Source organism: Anopheles cruzii, chromosome 2 (genome assembly GCF_943734635.1).
Source record: "Anopheles cruzii chromosome 2, idAnoCruzAS_RS32_06, whole genome shotgun sequence".
In the NCBI taxonomy this organism is placed as follows: Eukaryota; Metazoa; Arthropoda; class Insecta; order Diptera; family Culicidae; genus Anopheles; species Anopheles cruzii.
This window is the reverse complement of record NC_069144.1, coordinates 12,796,331-12,817,349: the sequence shown is the minus strand read 5'-3', so window position 1 is coordinate 12,817,349 and position 21,019 is coordinate 12,796,331. Positions and strand designations below refer to the sequence as shown.

The window sequence follows — 21,019 nt, the reverse complement described above, 5'->3', positions numbered from 1 at the left end:
TAACCATCGCCGCGCTAAAACGTATAAAAAAAGCCAAAAGTAAGTCCTCCAGTCCGCAAAAGAAGTCCTCGGCGGGCTTCAAGGCAACAAGGCGCACAACAGGGCGCGTTCGCCCTGGGGGGAAAACAACTCAATCCCGGGAAACAATCGGCATATCGTCGGGGCGATGTCGGGACACACATACCATGCCGCTCACTCACAAGGCTTTCACATCCTTTCACTTTTTACCCACCACGGACGGAAGGGTGCCGTGTGTCCCCGTGCTCCAATTATCTCTTGGTGCTTGGTGCTTGATGGTGTGCCCTTTCGAGCACTTGTATATTAAGATGTCCGGGATACACTGCTAGTTCCGAAATCCATCAACAGCGCGCGCCACCGAAGAAACCCCGCGGGGAGATCTGGGTTCCAGAGCCCGCGGGCATTCTCGGGGAAAGGCCAAACGACTTGGAAAGGCGCTTGTTGGTGCTTATTAAGCGTCATGAGTTGGGACGACCACGGTTCAGCTAGAAATGGCAACAAGAAGCCCCCTATTGGCAGGCGGCTGCAGCCCAGAAAGTCAAATTATGCATCATTAACGATCTGATAAATCTACACACGAGGAGCTCCTCTTTCCCGAGAGAGAGAAAGAACCCTGTGGGGTGGCCTGGTGGTGACATTCGCACTTTGTCCTCCAAAACTGCGCAGCCTCGGGCTAGGGTCGGGCTACTCGGGCCAAGCGCAAATTACTGGCATTATGCGGTGCGGTGATCGATATCCTATATCTCAGCAACAACAGCGCCCGGGATGGGGTCGTCAGCAGCAATTTAATTTACGGCCCACTCCCACCGGTGACCTGTGCTGCGCCCGATGTCTGGCCACACACAACAGGCTTCCAATGATCTTTGATCTGCGCGCGCGCACGCGTTCTACTTGCGTTACAGGGCCAGCCCAGTGCGCCCAGAGGAGGCCACATGTCAGGGGGGGTTGCATAACTTTAAGGCACCCGGCCCGGGGAAAGGCCAGGGAAAGAGCGGGATGCCTGCAATCTCTTGGCACACACCTGTGCCCAGTGTGGTTTGAGGTCAAAACTTAAGGCTCCGAGGGGCTCGGTAGTCTCGGTCTTAGAAATCTCAGGCTCAAGCAATCATCAGCCAGGCGTCAGATGTCGGCGAGCGTACGGGGGCCAAAGGCTGGCATCTTAATGAGCATTAATTAACGAGCCCGGAGCGAGGCGCAGCGGCCGCTTTCCTTGGACAAATCATAAAGCTACCCAAGGATTGATTGGAACACCACCAGGCCGCCAGAAGTCCGAAAACGTGTGAATCCGCGAACCGTGACCGGGGAAGGCCCGGGCGATGATACTTAAGCAACCCGCCGGAACAACCGCTGGCCGGGGCCCAAGAAAATGGTTCGGGCGATTAGTTAGCCATCGATTGCGATCGTTGGACGAGCGAGGCGATTAGTGGCCGGCAAATGACTCACTCCCGGTCGGTCCGAAAGAAAGAAGGTATTCCACAGGTAAACCCTTCGGCGGCAAGGCCAAAGCTGAAACCGAAAGCGCCCAAGTCAGTTCGAAACATTTGTGGAATGCGCACGGAACACGGAGTAATGACTTCCGGACTGGCAGCCCGCCCCGGTGAAATGGCTTCTGCACTGCGCCCAGGCCGAAAAATGTGTTCCACAACCATTCCTGGCCGCGTAAACAGTTGGCGCGCCACCGACCTAATGAGTTTCGGAAGATCGTCAACTGGCTACTTCATCTGGAACATATATTGCCCTGGCTCTAATCCGACATATTGTGGGCGACATTCCTGGAATTACATCGGCATCGGCGCCTAATGAGGCGTACACCCTCACTGCTGAGGGGCCGAACTAATAAATCGTCCATTTAATGTCCGGGCCGGGCCGGATCATCGTCTCGGTCAGGCGGAAAACAACGCCGGCGATCTGTGTCCGCATCGTTGCACCATCGTCCTCTAATGATAATCTCCTCCTGCACTGCACTGCCAGAGTTCGCCGTGGAATGTGTCGCCGGACACCGCGCCGCGGACTCGGTCTCCCCACGACGACGGCCGATCATAACGAGTTTTGAAAACTAGATTAATTGAGACCTCTAGTTATTCTCTCGGGTCCACCGTCGGTCGGTAAGGTGCACCACCAGCAGCGCCACGGTCGGAAAGTTGCGAGCCGATTAAAGTGCAATAAGTTTTAGTAGAGCGCGGCAGGAGGGATTGAAAAGTAGCGCTCGGGGTTCAGATGCAGATCCAGATCGGATGCGCGACACAAACCAGCTTCGACAGCTTACACGACACCACGATCGCGATTGCGTTCGATGTGAGCCAAGGTTTTGCGCCCGACCCGATCGATCAATCGATCGCCGGACAGAACGAGAAATGTTGCCTACGATCCGGTCCGTTGGAACACATCTGGAGCGATCCCCGTTTTTCCAGGGCGGCTCACTCGTCGTTAATCTCTAATCCGACACCCCGACCCCGGAGTTTTTAGAATTCTGCTCCCAAAACAAGTTCACTATCCGTGGGAAAACAGCAGGCTCAGGGAATGTGTCCTAAACGCAGTTTTCCCATGAACCTAGCCCCCGAAACATTTGCCACCAACTTTTCGCTATCTTGTTTGCGGTTGAAAAATGTGTTCCACTTCCATGTTTTATGCGATTAATGTATCGCCGCCCAACACCCAGAGTACTGTGGGTTCCGCTGCCGCTGACAGGACAGGACTCTGCTTCTGGTGCAAGATTATAAACCCCTCACAGCAGAACCACAGATCCACAGAGCGAGGCCATCACACGGAACTGGAACCCGGCATCGACGCATAACAGCTTTTTAACGGAGCCGCGTCACAACGAACGAAGACGTTGCTGCTGTCGGTCGATGTTTCGCGGGCAAAAATATGCAAATAATGATGCTGTCATTAGCCAGAGATCCTCCGGCCGCCGAAACCTGCTCCGCTAACGGGAACGCGTCCATTGCGAGCGACAGCTCACCGAGGAGCGCGGCTTCTCTAATCTATAGCCGCGCCCAAACACCACCACCTCAGAGTGACGTCCACCTAAGAGAGAGGAAGTCCCTACTGGCCGATAACGCCAATCGGCGGCGGACCAGTTGGGATGCGTCTGGAGAGTAAAATTAAAACCTGCCCTCCGGTCAACTCTGACTGGCCACCGCCTCCGGTGTGTATCCCGACGGTGCGCGTCTGCGCAGTTTGCGAAAGTTATGGACATACCCCGGGCGGCCCTGATATCACCCCCTTTGCCAGCGGGCGCCATCTTATTTGGAGCGAACTGATCGCGGCCCGCCACACGCCACTCGAGTGTGTGCATAATTGGACTAATCACGGTTGCAACTTTTTCGCGCAGTTTCGCGCACCACCAATCAGCAGTAGTGGCGGCCATTTAGCCGCTCGGATTACGCGAAGTAGTGGCCCCGCTGCTCGGTGGCGCAATCGGTCGTGAGGGGTCCTTCTAGATGTCTCTCGCTGGAGACTCTCTCCGGGGGCCACCGTCAGGGCCGTGACGAATCCAGAAAAGCACGCGCCCAAGGTGACCACCCCTGTGGCTGTGTCTCCTGAAAGCCCGGCGGACTCACCTGCTGGATAACTTCCTCCAGGGGACGGCCATTGGTCTGTACCAGCGTCTCGATGGCCGGTATCTCCTGCGATATTGCACATTCCGGCACTCCGGCCGACGACGGCGAAGATGCCAAGCACTGCTGATCGGACGTGGTGCTGCTGCAGTCAGTTGCTGTCAGTGCACCGATGGGGCCGCTAGCCACGCCGCTGATGTTGCTGTTGCTGCTGCCGGTGATACTATTGCCACTAGAGTCCGTGCGGAACGTCGAATTCATCGGCCGGACTAGATACTGCTTCGCGCCAATTATCTGCCAACAGAGAGAGAGAGAAAGAGAGGGAACGTTCGGTTATTAGGTGACCAGCGTGAGTGCGATAAGACGTACGTACGCACAACCTGCGAGACTTGGAACCGCTGGTTTGCGCGCATTAAGTGGATGCTAATCATGGAGCACACGGCTCCACAACCTCTGTGATCCGGAATACAAACGCAACGCAGAGTTTACGACACACCACCACCATGTGCTTCCATCGCCCGACCCGCAATCAATCATTTGCATTCAACACCTAATGAAACAAATTATAAGATTGTTGCACAAAATTCCATCAAAGCGCACTCCGCCGATAGGACCAGAATCTAGTCCTACGACTCCTAAAATCCGCACAATGCGTTCAATGGAATTTAACAACGTTGTTGCCGGTGTCTAGAACTGCAACAATGTACCCGTCGCTGTCTCAATTGAGCTTTTATGGTAGGGCCGGTGCTAAACTGACCCCAAAACCATCATCATCATCAGCAGATACCCGCGGCCCGATTAGATAATGCGCGTTTAACCGCCATCAAAGTATGTACACACATTTTTCATGGCGGCATGCGCCCTAAACCGCAACATGAAGCGCGTTTGGCGTTCGATAGAACAACATTCCGCCCATCGCATCGCTTGGAGATGCGAAGTACCTTTGGCACTCTACGCGGCGGATTGCATGTGCAGCGCGCCTCACGGGAAATCTGTGGGGCGCCCTGGGCTGGGTGAGACGGGCACGATTACCGATTGTTAATCTTCTCTTATTGAAAAGCAAACAAATCAACAGCGACTCCAATAACTCGGCGGGCGGCAAAGTTCTCATGACATTGGGGCAGCAGAGCGCTCGGAAAGAGTAGAGGCGCTGCCAAAGTGACCGGTAGTGTGTTTTTCAATGAGCATTTGAAGCGATTGTGGTTAACGCGAAGTTTTATGCTGCACTTAGTGCCTATGGAACCGTTTTGACCTAAATAGCCTCGTTTGTCGAGAGCTTACAAACAATAGGGCATATAATGATTTAAACTTCGTATAGTTAACGTGGTGATGCCAAATTGGCATTAGCGTAAGGGATGTGAAGTTTGGACCCCGTCCTGATGAACTTGTTTGCTTACAACTTCTGAATTTATTTATCGCTTCACATCACAGATACGTACTGTTCGATTGTTCGAATGCATAATTTAGCCGAGTGAAGGAAAGGGATGCACCACCGCCTTTCGAAGCATTGTGATGGAACTTTTGGTCCAAAACTCAACTACAGGGTGCGCCATGTAGAGTAATATTTATGATTTTCATATAAAAAAAACACGACTTAATATTTTTCGATGCTTGAACATTTATTTGAAAGGTTGATTCTTTAATTTTTTTTATGAAAAACAATTTCGGTAAAATATGCTTACTAAAATACTGCTTACTAACGCAGCCACCGAGATGGAAATGAGCTTCAATGAAATGTGCTTTTCACGAATGAGTTGACGACCCACAACTTTGGAAATAAATTTTTCATATTTCCCAATTTTCTGCAACTAAACTTATATTTTACAAATAAATTTGCTGAATCAACCTTTCAAATAAATGTTCGCAGCATCGAAAAATATTAATCCGTTTTTGTTTTACAACCCAATGATAAACGGTACTTTGGATGGCGCACCCTGTAAATGAGATCCTACAGGCCGACCCCGTCGTGTATTCGTCAGCGCGCCCTTCATGGGACTTTTTCCTGTTTCTCCCGACCACAACAGCGCGCCCATGCCCCCCCCCTTCGAGTTCGAGTTGATTGAAGTCATAAAAGAAAAATCGTAGAACGAAAGCTCAAATCGAATCTCGGCGGCCGCGGTCTATAAAGTTGTATACGGGGTGCATGCATGTGGTGCGATTAATCGTCGGCCACATCACTTTATTGCCCCGCAGAACGGTTCGCGCGATCCACTTTAAATGGCGTTAAATAAATTTTAATGGTTGATTCCAATTTGTTGTTTTATTGGCGAACGAATGATTCGGGAACAGAATGAGGAGCTGTTTCGACGTAATGCACTAGAGAGAATTTAGGGGAAAATTTGTCCGGGGAAGAAATTAGAATATCCCCAAATGGTATCCGCTAACAAATGCGAATCCCTAACACATCACCTGTACATTTTAACGCGCGCCTCAAGGAACTCCTGGCCCAGTGAGGCCAGGCTAATCTTTATAGCGCATCAGTCTGGCGAGCAGATTCTCAAACATTTTTTATTGCCTATTGTTCCGTTCCGTTCCGGCGCAAACATCTCCACCGAAAGACGGGGAGCGCGCAGCTAATGGGACAACCGGCCGGTCTTTGGGACAACTTTTTAGAACATTTCCCTACTCCCAACCGAGAGCGTTGCGTTGCACAACGAAGCACCATTTCTCAAACACGAGCCCGGCCACTTCCCGGTAAGTACCCAATAAAAAGCCTGCAAACGACGGGCCACAAATTGCAACCGCTGCCTCGGCGTGGAGAATTGCAAACGAGACACGCAATCCGCCACGTGATCTGGCCGGCGGGTCGGCCCGGGAACTCTCAAATCTTGGCCCGGCTAATGCGAAACGGAACGACGGAGCACGGTGGCGAATCTATTGGAAGGCGCCCAAACGGCCGGTGTTCTCGAGAGAGCATTAGAGGGCACATCGGGGCCCCGGTGGATGATAATTACTGACCCCATCAACCCGACCTGGCCCGATCCGGTATAGCCATGCGCGCGCCATCTGACTTCTCCCGAGTGAGACGCGGTTTAGAGCATCGAGAGAGACCTTCCTCGCAAGATGATCTTCGACAGCACGTGCGCCACGGAAGCTCCGTTCCACTTTGCCCACTGTCAAAAGCCTCTTGACACAGCGCGAGCGCAGTCGCAATAACTCATCGCCTGACCCCCCATCAGCCAACATTCCAAGCAACAAAGTAACAGACTGTGTGGCACGCGGCCGTGATTAGCGATTTCATTAAAGAAAGGCATCACAGCAGAAGTAATCGATATCTCGGAGGCTTGCCTTCTGGCGCGAATTTGGCACCGGTTAATGACACACCAGAGCGCGGTGCCAACTTTAACACCGCCTGTGACTCCGGGCTGTGAGTAGTTTCAACACATCTTCCGACACTCCGGAACCAACGGAGCAAATTGAAGAAGAAGACGAAGAGATGCGAAGACAACAGATTGTGAGCTAATTACTACAATCGGAACACACACACACGGCGCGCGCGGCATCTAAAATTGTTAAAAAGACATTAAGATCAGCGCTCCATCCGCTGCGCATCGCGGTCTAATTGACGCCACCGAACTCCACACTCCACGGCCACGGATTGTGCAACACCCACTGATTAAGGTAGTTCGGGGGGCGTGTATACGGGCGCCGAGCATTAGTGTGTTGCCGCCGCTTGGAATCCGTTAGATCCGCGAGCGTTACGGCCCACCGTGAGCAACATAATTTCGCGTAATACTAAACGATGGCGCATACCCGGAATGTGAGGATTACTTTCAACCTCCTGTCTTATAGTTTTGGGACAGAAGGAACATGTCCTGAAATATTTTAATTAACCTTCCCACATGTGTGTCGATCCAATCGATCACACGCCGAGTCATCATCACCATCTTCTTCATCGATGAACTCGCGTTGCGCACGTAATTACCACCGTCGTCGTCGTTGACCGTATTCTGGTCAACCCGCTGGAGGATGGTAATTACCTTCCTCTCTCGGTGGCGCTCGATTGAATCGATCATTTCCCGACGAGTCGACCCACTCTAGCACACTGCAATCTGGCTGCTGCAACCGAGAGTGCAATTCGCACCGGAGAAGAAGCTCGGGGTCGACCTTCATCCAGCCAGCCACCGGCCAGCCGCCTGATTAGCTGGGGCGGGGGGTCCCAGTAGCGAGACGCGTCGGCCACAAAACGTGTCTTCCGGTACACGGTCCCGCCGCCCCGTCCTATTATTTCGCACCTAACAGCCGTCGTCGATCGATCGGTCGAGCGACTGATCGGATACGAAGGGATTAAAGGGAAGGCAATAAACAGCAACAACAGCAACAAAAACTGGCATCTCATAATAACGCGGCGCGATCGTCGGCACAACCACCAGGCGCGGGGCGCGTGTTCTCGTCTATTAAAAATGATGAATCTCGCAAAATGGCGAACTTGCTCGGGTCCGGGCTCGGCTTATTATGATATAAAAGCTGAACTACACGGGGTCTAACACCGCTTTTTTCACTATTGATCTTTTCTCTACTTGTGATCTAAAACAACGCACATCCTCAGCCAGGACGGACGAACATGAACGGTGAAAAAAAGGGAATATTGTGGCGGGCGCGAGCCATTATTATCGAGGCTAAATGACGATGACAGCAGCAAAGGAGCTGACCAGGAATATAATCTATTTTCAGTTGATTGTTTTGAGTTTTTTGGTTCCGTTTTCTCGTTCTTTTTTGTCTTGTCCGGCAGTGTTGATGGGTAAGCCAACCCTGTCTTTAGGGTAATCATGTGAAGCTCTCATTCCAGGCCAGGCGGCATGAAATTAGTTTAGATTGCAGTTCGATGACTATTTTAGTTTCGCTTTTTCCGTTACATTGTGGTCTTCAGAAACCTTTTAAAAGCGTTTAAAGCAAATATCCTTCAGGGGAGAGGCATTCAGTTTCTGTAAAAACAATATTATTCGAACGTAACATTAATGGTCCTGCTGATGTAATGTGTGGCACACGCAATAATCTAACACCTCTAAGAATGGGCTGTCCCCTACCCATTAGTGTCCCGACGCCCCGACGACTAGCGCCAGGCATCAATAATAATGGGGAGGATGCTGGAAATAACCCTGAAAGAGAGCGGGCGCGCACCGGACATGGCCGCCGGATGTGGAAGACTTCAAGTGGCTCATTTTCTGCGTCGAGAGTGTCGAGATGTTGTGCGCAAAAAACGTTGACATTCCATTCCATGAATCTTAACAACCATTACTATCCTCCGCGGCACACAAGTTACGCAAACAATCAAAGAGACTTCAACGAGCGACCGAACGACGAAACGCGTCTTAGAACGTTTCGTCCGCTTCGTCTTCGTTCTACGCGACGCCGTCGTCGTCATCGACGACGATGACTCTTGACATCGATGACCACGAAACCCATCGCGCGGGCCACCGATGCGATGATCCCGGTCCTCAATAGAGTGAAGTCTCCCCGTGACCCCACCACTGGAGTGTCAAAACCAGCTTGGTGTGGTTAAGGGCGAACACCATTGCTGCTGCTGCTACTACTACTGCTGCTGGCGATGAAATAAGAAGATGCGAACCTTGCACACATAATAAGCGCTTCCCCCCCCCCCCCCCCGCGACGTGCCTAATGACCCGGACACACCGGGCGCGCTCGCGAACACTCCGCCCCACGTATTTTGTTTGCTAAATTCTAAAACGCAGTTGCGAAGATTCCCCTGCACGGTTTAAGGGTTTCTCCCTGTGCAATTTTCGATCGAACCAAACAGCAGCAGCAAAACTAAAACCCCGCCACGGGTTTTGAGCCATTCGATGCTAATGATGCACCCAAGGGGAGAATCCCGCCCGAGAGTATGAATGAAATAGCACAGCTCCTCGACCCGTTCTTTCACGACCTTAGCGCGGGGGTCGGTGGTTTGCGCTTTGTACACGCGATGATGATGGGCCGTGCGTGATCGGTAAGGTACCAGCACCAGTCAGAAGGAAAAACTGCAGCCCCGGGGCTACAGTTTTGCCCATTACTAAGCTGTTCAATAAGTTCGTAGCCTCGATGAGAAAACCACATTTTTATGGTTTGAAATACACTTTATTGTTCAGTATGGTCTCTCTGAACATTAATACACTTGTTCCAATGAGACTCCAAGTAATAATTTCTATCCCAGAAGTGAGAAACTGGGAGAGATTCAAAATACATTTCCGCAGCTGTTATGGCGTCATCATTTGATGGAAAACGCTTTCCACGTACGATTTTTTTAGGTCTGAAAAGAGGTGGAAGTCGCTAGGGGCCAAATCTGGTGAATAGAGTGGATACCCCAACAATTCGATAGTTAATTCATGGATTTTTTCCATTTTCAAAATGCTCTTGTGACACGGTGCATTGCCTTGATGAAATAAGATGTTTATGTTCTGCAAACCGGTTCTTCCTTCACAAATTTTCTCTTTCAGTTGGTTAGTCTAAAAGGTTACAAAAATAATTGAAATTTATTGTTTTACCAGTTTACAAGTAATTCGCTAAAAAAATTTCATTCGCATAAAAAAAAACTGATGCTAACATCGTTTTGTGCGATTTCTGGACACGAACTCGTTTCGGAGCCGAAGAACCAGGTTCACAACACTCTTTATGCACTTGTTTGGATTCAGGATCATAGTGATAGACCCAAGTCTCATCCACAGTGATGATTCAATGCACCAAAAAACCAAATGATGATTCCAAATAATGATTCCCTGGAAGCGAATCCCCCATCGGTGTGGAGAGCCCTCCAAAATGGTCGAAAATATTTGCAAAATCGTGGCGATTCAAATCAGTTTATTGCAGCTTATGAGATAAGTTCTCGAATTCTCTCAAAGGTGGTCTTAAAGTGCCGTGAACATGATGACGATAGTCATGGTCTGTGATCGGAGCTCAGATTATAGGTTTCTCCGGTGGCACGATAACCGGGAAATGGCGCTCACAAACTGGCTCTGTCTGGCTCCAAGAATCAATTGTGATTAAAACACTACAACGGAAATGAATAAATAGAGGGGAAGGGACAAAGAACGCTACTTGAGCCACTGACACATGCTGCAAACCCGTCGATGATGGGCACTTACACAGCATTAGAATTATCGATCCGGGGGGAGGTTTTATTCGCCAGAAATAATTAAATCCAGTCTAGCACAACAGGACAGAGGTGGCAATAATGGGATAGTAGGACCCTCTGATTGCATTCTATCAACCCAACGTTTAACGTCATTGCGCTGCTCAACACCTCACTTTCATATCCAATCGCCACGAGGAGTACGGATTTGGAGAAGCCGCGTCAAAATATATCATTCATTCAGCAGCAGCATCATGATTACTGCTGCACACACACACACACACATCAACAAACTCGCTGGTCCCCCCGGCTGCGGTCGAGGGGTGGTTGTTGCACCACCCCTATATTGCCACCGTGGCGCTTTTCTTCGCATTTCTTCGCGCACCACAAGACGCAAACTGCGGCGCGTATTACGCAAACGCATCCACCGACCGACCGCGATGTTGCCGCTGCTGCAGGCTCACCACACGATAATGCACACACGCCCTCCGTCCTCTCCGCGCCGCCATGGGGAAATCAAATTATGCTCGACAGCGAGGAGCCTGTTGTTGGCCGGAAGCCGTTTCGGAAAAACCAGCAGCCTGCAGCCTGGCCAGAGAGGGAGAGAAAGAAAGAGGCGGCACCGGCCACAGGGTGATGTCTTCGTAACGAAAAATTGAATTAAATCTCTACCACGGCGCCGCGCCATGGCATGCTGAGCCTGAGGATTCATCTGGCACGTGCCGCCATCGGCGCCCAGCAAACCCTACTCCGGAGACGAACCGTTTGCCAAAGGGCGGCCAAACGACGGCCACCGCCGCGAGTGGTGAGGAGAGAAAGTGATTTTAATTGTTTCAGCCCCCTTTTCGCGCCGGATCATCCGCAACACAACACGAAATCGTAGCTCACGGGGCGGAGCACCGATCGGCGGGCCGATTATGACATAATTTTCCTCCTCCAAGTGCCAAAGACGGTGGCAACGGGGTGGATTGGTGTTGCCACCATTTCGCTCGAAGTGAAGCAATCAATGGGCAATTATCCCGTTGGGTGCCCGGGCCCACCCTTCGCTACACACATACACACACTGTTCTTGCGGAGCAGATGTCCCTCTAACTGGCGCCTTAAGGACGTTCAGGGTATTATTGCGCCAAACAACCCGTTAATCGTCTCTCGAGGCTTTCTTCGGAGCCAACCGGGAGCATACGTTTCGGAGAAAAGCCCTATTCAGCCCCGGGTGACAGAGAGTGATCGGGGCGGCTCGTGGCAACAACAAAAGCCCAACGGAAGCTAAACTATCCCCGTTCGAAACAATCTACTGCCGCTGCTGCTGCTGCTGCTGACCACCTGTGGGCCGCCTTTTGGCACGGTTTGCATAAATTGAGCAATTTATCAAAACAAAAACTTTGTTCGAAACCTCTCCCGACGTTCTTCGTGTGGCCCGGGCTCGTGAAAAATCTCCGTCATTGGCGACCATCGCCGGCCGCGGCCCATTAACGTGATGAATTGTGGTTGTGTGCATGCATTATTTATCATCTCATTGACAGTGTGCAGCGGGCGGGCTAACGATGCTCGGCCTCACCGCGGCAGCATTATATGCTCGCCTAGTGGGGAGACTCGAGAAGAAGGATTGTGGAGCGATTTGTGCCAATTGCTTTCGCTATTGTTTGGGTCGCGGCCGCTAGAGAGTCAGTCGACGTGAGCGTTGAAAGGTAGCAGCGCGCAAAAGGCAAACACAAATTAAGGACTTTCGTTCGACACACGCTGGCCGGCTCGGGCTGATCGATTTACTATTTTCGACGTTGATTTTAATAAATGGCACAAAATAGTGGCCCCATTCCCCGGTTTGGCCCTGCGCCGCTTCGCGCCGGTGTCACTTGGCCGAAGAATAATGAAGCAATTCGCAACACGTGCCGCTTTGTGAAGCGTTTATTTACTTTTTGAACTCTCTGTTCCGCAAATAAAGAGATTTGCATTACAAAAACGAACTGTGGCGCCGGCAAGGAGGATGGACGACGCTTCTCAATCGATGCGCGTCAAGCCAAGCAAAATGGACAAAAACTAAATAATATTCTTGGACCGGCTCGGTCCAAAATAGCCCACACGGCGCGTCGTCCTGTGGAATTAATTGGCGTCGACAGGGCGGCGCGTAATTGGCGCCTAACGCGGAGAAGATCCCTATCATGGCACCAACCACTCACTTGTGCGTCACACGGTGGTGGGTATTTTATTGAAACAAAAAAAAAACCGACCACCAAAATCCTCTCCACACGACACGCGTGTGTGTTGATTATTACGCATACTCCGGAATAGCGAAAGGGAAAAAATTTGGGCTGCACCAAAGTGATCATTAAAATATGATCAAATCGTTAGCCGATTCGGTTCGTACTTTTTAAGCCATCTCTCTCGTCAACAGCGGCTCATGATTTTCATGGGGAGGGAAAAAAGAGATGCAGCCAAACGATATTAACCCCCCAATGGCCAGCAAACAAGCGATCGACGATCATTGAACAACGGGGCGCGAAAATTGAACGCCACAAGATGGATGGAAGCAACAAATCGCATCATTCGCGGAGGTCCCCCCACGGCATGGCCGGAAAATAAGCAGCGAACGTGAGTGGTAGTTCCCGCCGCAGGGCAGGGTTGGAAACGCGCTATTACGCAACCCAAAACGCCAAGGCGGTGCGCAGCCGAAAAGAAAACTGGCCGCCGATCGCCGGAATTTCAGTGCGAAATTTTCATTTCTTTCTTCCGTTTTTTTTTCGTTGCCCTACCTCTTTAACAGGACCGGCAACAGGACCGCGCCAGGGTCGTTTTCGATATTTTGTTTTCGTTTCCCAGGTTTTATGGGCCTCGGCCGATCGGTGCATTTTTGGGAACGGGCCACCGCCGCCGGGCGCTTGGCGCAACTATTACCGACGCTAGGCGGCCTTACCGAAAATTGCATCAACCGTGAAATCGGTTGGCAACCACCAGCCGAACGAAATTCGCCATGCATACCGTCCCCAGCACAGCCCCCCTGCGCGAGCCAACTAATCGATGGCGTCAATTCATTAAACAGTGTAATCGGTGCAATAATCCGCGGCAAACTGTTTCCTAAATTCGTTCACCACCCCTCTTTTTCGCGCGCGGGGAGTGGTAAATTTGGATTTTGGCGGGTTATTTCTTTGTTTTGCTCACGGTCTGTCCGTGTGGCGGGCGGTGGGCTTACGATTTCGCCGCGCATTTTTGGCTTCCTAAATCTCTTTCATAACAAAGCGCCCCGACGCGATGCATGACGACGCTTGCGCGGAGCGTGCAGAAACGCAGCAACGAAACGAATTTTCCAACAGCCGATTCCATCACAAACACAGACCGAACCGACCTAGCTTCGGAGTTTCCCCGTGAGGAACAGGTGCTGCGCCCTTAATGTTGATAAAGAAATTACCAATCATCCCTAGAGCCGACCTAGAGCACCAGCAACATCAACAACAACTGGCCACAGATAAATCAACAAACCGACCACCACCGAGAGTCAGAATGACGTCGGAAAAATAAGGTTTCCACCGTAGTAGCGCCGAGCGAGCGAGGTCTAAGGTCGCACAGCGCCCGCCCCGAAGTAATCTCCAAGTCTAATGCTATCGTGGCCACACTAATTATTGTTGAGTGCTGAACCCGGCCCGGCCGGGGGGTCGGTAATTCATCAGCCAAGCCAGGCCATCCCAGTGGCGCGCACTTGTTGCGTACGTTTAACGAACAATTGCCGCCCTGCCCAGGGCGCACACAAACAAGCACACCATAAAGGCACGTTTATATTGCACCCAATAGCCTCGGTGGGGTGGTGTGAAACGAATTCGTCGGCCACGCGGCGAAACAAAAACCCCCCCAGCCGGAGAGCGTTACGATTTGCAATTTGTAAACTTTGTGATGGAAGATTAAAATTGATTAATGCCCTGGCACTGTGCGCGCGCGCGTGTGTGTCAATCTGCACAGCATTATTGGTGAGCGCAGCAATGAAAGGGCCCGATCAAGGAGCTGAGGGGGTAACGGGACGGGAGGACACAGGTGAAACCGAAATCGGTTTTGTGGTGCCGCCAGTGACTAAGGATTTTCCGACCCACCGATATGTTACGTGTGGCCGGACAACAACATCCCGCGAGTGGGTTCGTCGTTTGCGCGATCGATCAAATCACTACCGATCGCGATCGTCGCGCGCCACGCCACTGATTAATGATGGCGGACCGTGGCGGCGCGCACGATGGAGAAGTAAACAAAGCAAGAAAGAGAAAACTAGTGTGCAGATCAGAAAGAGAGTGAGGGAGAGAGAAGTATGTGATAGAACGCATCCCCGACAGCTCCAAGATGGCGCCGCGCCTGGTCACTTTTCTAACCTTTCGAGATGGTATCAGACGTTCGTTTTAAAATATGCAAAAATAAGGTCACAAATACCAATCAAAAACTATAAATTGGAAATTGGGAATTTGAATAGCGATGCAAATCGCAATAATGAAAAAACGAACTATTTTATGCTTTTCTATTTGGAAGTTTCTAGTTCCCTAAACGGTGGCCCCAGCAACCAGTCTGTTGCCACCCCAGTGTGGCGGCGGCGGTGTAGCATACACGACCGTTTATGCAACGACCGCCGCATGCGAAATTAGATCCTCGGGTGTAAAAGCGAAAGAAAACCCAAGCCGCGTGAGCCGCGCGGGCCAAGCGCTGATATGTTGGCAGCAGGAAGGCGACGTGAACGGCAAGAAACGTGAAACGGAAATGACAGTATTGAATTGTTTTCCCCGCTATCGTTCGATTTCCTTTTGTTTTTCCCTTTGGCCTAGGCGACGCAACCAGTCCGTCCGTCGTGGGCCCCGTCCCTACTTTCGGAGCCACCGAAAACTCGCGCCATGGCAGGCTCGAAGCCCAATCTAGTAGCCTTGGGCACGGTTATTCGCTGCTGCTGCTGCTGCTGATGAGCCAACACACCACACACCCGAAAGGGCCCTGCAGCGAAATCGCCTCTATAGCGGACGGTTTTTCCAAACCAAACCTGCGATCGCGAAAACTGCGCGAACTCAGCGCGTGGCCACCACACATTGCACGGTGGTGCATAAGCTCCCCGGTGGCGATTGCTGCTTAACGGTGGGGATATTTGGTTCGTTGCCCGTTCGCCCCGCGAGAGCTGAGCTGGCTGGTGCAGTTTTCGAGGGCAACGCGATTTCAGCTCGTTTGCAATGACTTTATTCGGCCGAACCGCGAAGTAGCTGCCACACGGGGAGAGTCGCTTTTTTTTGCACACACTAAACGCTTCTTCTAGTCTTGAACTATAGAAGCAACAGAAAAAGCACAACAAGCACTGCGTGAGAGCCAATAATGGAAACCACGCGAAGTAGAGGCTTCTTCAAGCAAATAGCCCCCGGCCGAAACGATAACATACCAAGCGCGCATAGGGTTCTGCCTCCTGCTGCTGCTGCTGCTGGCCCATCCACATTAAGCACCCTTGATGCCGCCGTTCATGCGTGAACGAGCGGTGGTTGAGAACGGCGGGGCTGGTTTGAGGTGGATTTAAACGAAACAAAGTTGAAGGAGAGATCCAAACACACACAAAACGGTCGGAGACCGACCACAATTGCTTCTGACCGTCATTTGCCAGCCAATATAGCAGCAGCGCTCCTCTCTTTCGCGTGTGTCATTCGTCCGTCACTTCGATCGATTGCACCACGCCAGCCAACGGCCTACTGGGACCGCGAAACGAAGCTGGGACCAAACCAAAAAAGACGCTTCAATCAAACATCAAAAACCACAACCCATTTCGTAGCCACCTGTAGAGCAGCGCGCGCGCGGTGGAACGAACGGGCAACATAATGTACGGTTGGTCGCGGGACCTCTAGGAAACTCCCCTTGACCAGAGGAGCCCCAGAGCTGCCAGAGTCCACGCGTTCGACCGTCCGTGTGCCGTTCCGTGGTAAACTCCCCCTTTCCTTGGGCGATCGAAAGTGAACATTCCAGGGTTCAGCTGGAGGAATCCAAACATAGCTTTTGCCGGTACTCTCCAAACAATATCGAACCCTAATTGCCCAAAATGTATTAATCAAAACGTCGATTATTTACATTGTTAGAGCGTTTGGTGGCGCAGAGCGCAGAGTGGTCAGGCGCCGATCAGTACTGTGGTCAATTGTTTGTTTAGGAGGATCGGAACGAACAAGTCGATTAGGCCGTCGGCAAGCGTCCCCGGAAAATGCTTGAAAACCTTCAAAAAGAATTTCTTAAGAGTTTTTGGTAAAATGATTTTGTAATATTAAGTGCGACGAGAAGTTCCCGAGAATGGAAAGCTACATCTAACATTAAAGTCAGCAAGCTTTGATGTCGGAAGGTTGCGGTCTTGTGAGCATAACCTAACACTTATTCAAATATCGATTCATTTTTATGCCACTTCGTTTATCGATCCATTCCCGGTACACGCATCCCGAAAAGGACGATCTTACCGCACTGTGTATTGTCCTTAGTTTGCATACGACCAATCCACATATTTTCGACATAATATCATTACTTTTCGAAAACATTGTAACCTTGCAACAATAGTCACTAATTCTAATGGCCCTCCGATTCATGATTATCGATTCGTAACATCTGTCACACCCTCGTGAGCGGGGACGCTTTTGCAAAGACCAAAAACACAAACAAAACCAAAGAAAAGTTTGCAAATTAATCCAAACAAAAAAAAAAAAAGAATGTTAATCACGGTGATGGTGGCCAACAGCATGAAAATGCCAATACCCTACCGAACCCGGCACCGATCGGCCCCGGAGACCCACCGTGGATAATGATCGCATCATTTACGGTGCCCCAAAAAGTGTTCAGCGCAACGGCTGGTGGTGTCCTCGCGTGGCTATGTTTAGAACAAAATGGCGCCGAACCGTATGAATTACACCGTGACGAGCCACGTCGTGTTCTTCGACGACGACGACGACGACGACGGACCCTTCCCTTCGGGAGGCGACTCTCGGGAGGTGACTGAAGGATTAATTGCAATTTAATGAAGTGTCCTTGTGGTCGCAACGCAGCGTTTTTGCCCACCCGACTGCTGGCTGGCAATCAACTTATCTGCACACACGCTGCACTGCACACTCTTGGTCTGGTCTTGGACGGGTCTCTTCAGGTGGCAGACAAATTAAAACCCGCGAGCAACCGAGTCGTCGTGTTTTTGCTTACATCTTCTGCGCTCAGACTTTGGCTACAGATGACGTAGTTCGCGGTACACACGCGATCTCGCGAACGAAGAAGAAGCGATTGAAAGCGGGAACATGACGTATTTTCCCATCAGGCTGATTAGCATTTTCGGTACCGTGGCCGAAGAAAATCGCTAGACGCCACCCGCCGCCGCCGCCGCCGCCGCCGCCGCCGCCGCCGCCGCCGCCGCCGCCGCCGCCGTTCAGTTCTGTCCCAGGCGTTCCCAGGTCGTGCTGCAGAGGTGGCCCCACATTTTTTTCTGTGTTCTGTGCGAAAAACATTAAGGGGCAAGGTCACGGCAAGAGCGCTTCGATGATGCACACAACACCTCAACAAGCGCACTGTGTCTTGTGGTTGCACATAAAATCACTGACTACACACGCCACTGCAGCTGCTGCTGCTGGCTCCACGATTCCGATCAGGCACAGATAATAACACTTCAAAAGCCTGACACTTACCGGTGAGCCGGATCTGCCGGCCATCGGCGCCACCGCCGATCGTAAAATTAATTTTCGGTGGAAAAATGTAATTAAAAATGTATCACACTCGGCCCGATCGCAGCACAGATTTCCTTCGCACGGTGCGTTTCGACAAAACAATTTGTTAACCAAAGCTCCCACCATCATAAAGCTTGGGGTCCGAATAAAAAATCCAAACCTGCCAATCACTTCCTTGCGTCGCCCTGCGTCGAGAAGCACCGGGTGTGGTGTAAATGTTTTCCCCCGAAAAATCAATTTCCGTTTCATTAAAGCTAGGCTAAAATTGATCCACGTGAGGGAAAAGTCCGCTTCGGGAAGGCAGCGCGCAACGAATACGACGACGTAATATCGGCGCATAAACGAGACCGTTTGAGACCGATTTTTCTATTGCTCAAAATAAATGTACTCAAAAAAATTTAAATGTACATCAACAAGACAAGCTCAGAGACGAGAACAAGACTAGGTCAGAGGGCCAAGCATTAGGATACATGTAGAGGACATAATACGTCTTCCCATTACACGCTCAAAGATGCAGATCTAATCCCAGTAGCTCTTAATCCAACTAGTAACAAGCATCGAGAGTCCCGGTAATAGGACGCAGACGCAGCATAACGAAGGCCACTCTCGTTAACTAAGCTACGCTTAAAAGTGAGTTAAATATGGCCTCTACTGCTTTCTGGGCCTCCACCTGCTTTGTGAAAGAATGTTGCCTTCGCTTTGTCCGAAACGTTACCGATCCGTTACCGGCCTGCTTTGATTCCAGTTACCACAAAGGCAGTATCGTAGATCAAACGCCGTTCAAAGAGCCCCATCCGAGGGGTCATAATTAGGTCGAGACAGACCAACGCTAGTCCAACTCCTGGCAGCAACATACTTGTGGCCTACGGTGGCCAGTGAAAGTACCGGGTGGTCAGTGTTGCCGTGGAGACATTTAATGCGCAATGTGTTTTCTTCTTAACGCCAAACGGCATACACGATATATGCGCAGGTGGCTGTGGCCGTTGTTGACATCAATACTAGCGCCCGGCGTTGGGGTTGGGTTGCTTCCGATTTCTCTGGCCACTCGATTTCCCGATGCAACACAGCACACGCTGAAATGTGCCTCCTCTTTAGGACCTAAACGCTGGTGGACGCTCTTGAGAAGCCCTCCGCCAAACATCTAATCCCAGCCGGCGGGATGGGGCGGCGGCCCCGCGGAGGTGCGAGGGGCCAGTGCCAGTCGTTTGCATATGCGACATTAAACATTGTTTTTTGTCTTCGTTTCTCTCGGTGGTTGGCGCTACTAGCCAAGCCCGGCCCGGTGGATGATGATGGAGTTTTATCGCTCGTTATGTCTCCACACTTGCCTGCGCCTCTCTCGCTGGGCCGTCCCGGCGTCCCCTAATAATAATCACGCTACAAAGCACACGAAAAAGAGTGGCAGGGGCGCCTCACCGCAACAATCGGGAACGCAGACGACACACGACAACGACGACGACGTGTTGACTCTCGAGAAGCTCGGGCTGCTCTGTGGTTGACTTGTCTCAAATCTCTGGCCCGCAAAACCACACACCCGATCCGCGCGCGCGGCGATCGCCCTGTGAATAGTAATTACCGGCGGCGGTGGTGTGCTACTTCTTGTGCCACTTCCTCCTTCGTAGACACTCCACTCCAGCGGAGTTGTAGGCCGCCGACTCCTTCGTGGGCCGAAAGAGGACGGGCCGGTGGCGGTGTACTCACATCCACTACGCACATCACTATCATTAGCGGATCTCGATCCCCGCGCGCCGGTGCATCCAGCAGCAACTCTGGCCCCTGTTTGCTCGTCGCCGCCGTCTTCCTTCGTTTTCTTCGATTCGTCCCGAAAACTCATCATCACAAAAACTTCAAACTGATTGCCAGCCAACGAGCGGGCGCGCGAGCGAAGATTGATTACTGTAGAGCTTCCTTGATATAGTGCCGCAAAGTAGCGAAACCCAGCCACGGCGAAGTTCCTGATTAAGGTTAGGCGCGAAGGGGCTAGACGCGCCGCCTGCCAGCCTATTAGCTCCGTGCTACGACCCCTGCTAATGATCGAGGTTAAGTGAAGTATGCATGTGCGTGCGGCGGCCCGAAGGGAGCAGCCGAACTATTTTCCTGGAAAACCCCACACCGGAAGCCCGATTTCCGTGTGCAAAACGTAGCTAAAACCCCTCAGCAAGATAACGATAGGCGCATCGCACGGGAGATAGAGAGTGCCTAGGTCCGACAGACAAACCATAAAAACCCCCCAAAACCGGGAGAGCCTAGAACGGAACAAACGCGGTCCGATTAGCTACTTTCGCGAATGGTCTAATTGGTGTCTTGTACACTTTCGGGCCGCCTTTCGACAACTTCGACCGGGCTTCGGGCGGGCGGGCGAACCAGAACTAGAACCCAACCCAGTCTGGGCTTGGCGCGCACATATCCGTCAAATGGGCCTCCCCGCCCCAATTAGTAAACCGTGTCCGCTCGGTCTGGCGGATTAAACAAAAAGCTTTGGGGAAGGTATCGTCTTTTTTGGGCCGAGGGGAGTGTTTGGGACAATTACGGGGGGGCACGTGGAACATTTGGAAGAAATGGATCGGCACTCTGAATGTCTCAACTTGGTTCAACCGTAACACCGCCCGGCAAGAGAGTAACGCACTGACCAGTACAAGAATATGGCTGGCGCACCAAATTGGACCCGATTGGACGATTAGCCGACCGAACCGGGGTCA

At 51.5% G+C, this 21,019-nt stretch overlaps 1 protein-coding gene across 1 annotated transcript in view; it reads right to left on the bottom strand.

Annotated features, from left to right (window-relative positions):
* The window catches only part of LOC128278462 (RNA-binding protein fusilli), a 47,702-nt gene that overhangs the window by 22,042 nt on the left and 4,641 nt on the right, over positions 1–21,019 (bottom strand). Inside the window, exon 2 of the mRNA XM_053017192.1 lies at positions 3,582–3,872. Coding sequence (XP_052873152.1) covers positions 3,582–3,872 — 291 coding nt within the window. The remainder of the gene's footprint in view (positions 1–3,581; positions 3,873–21,019) is intronic.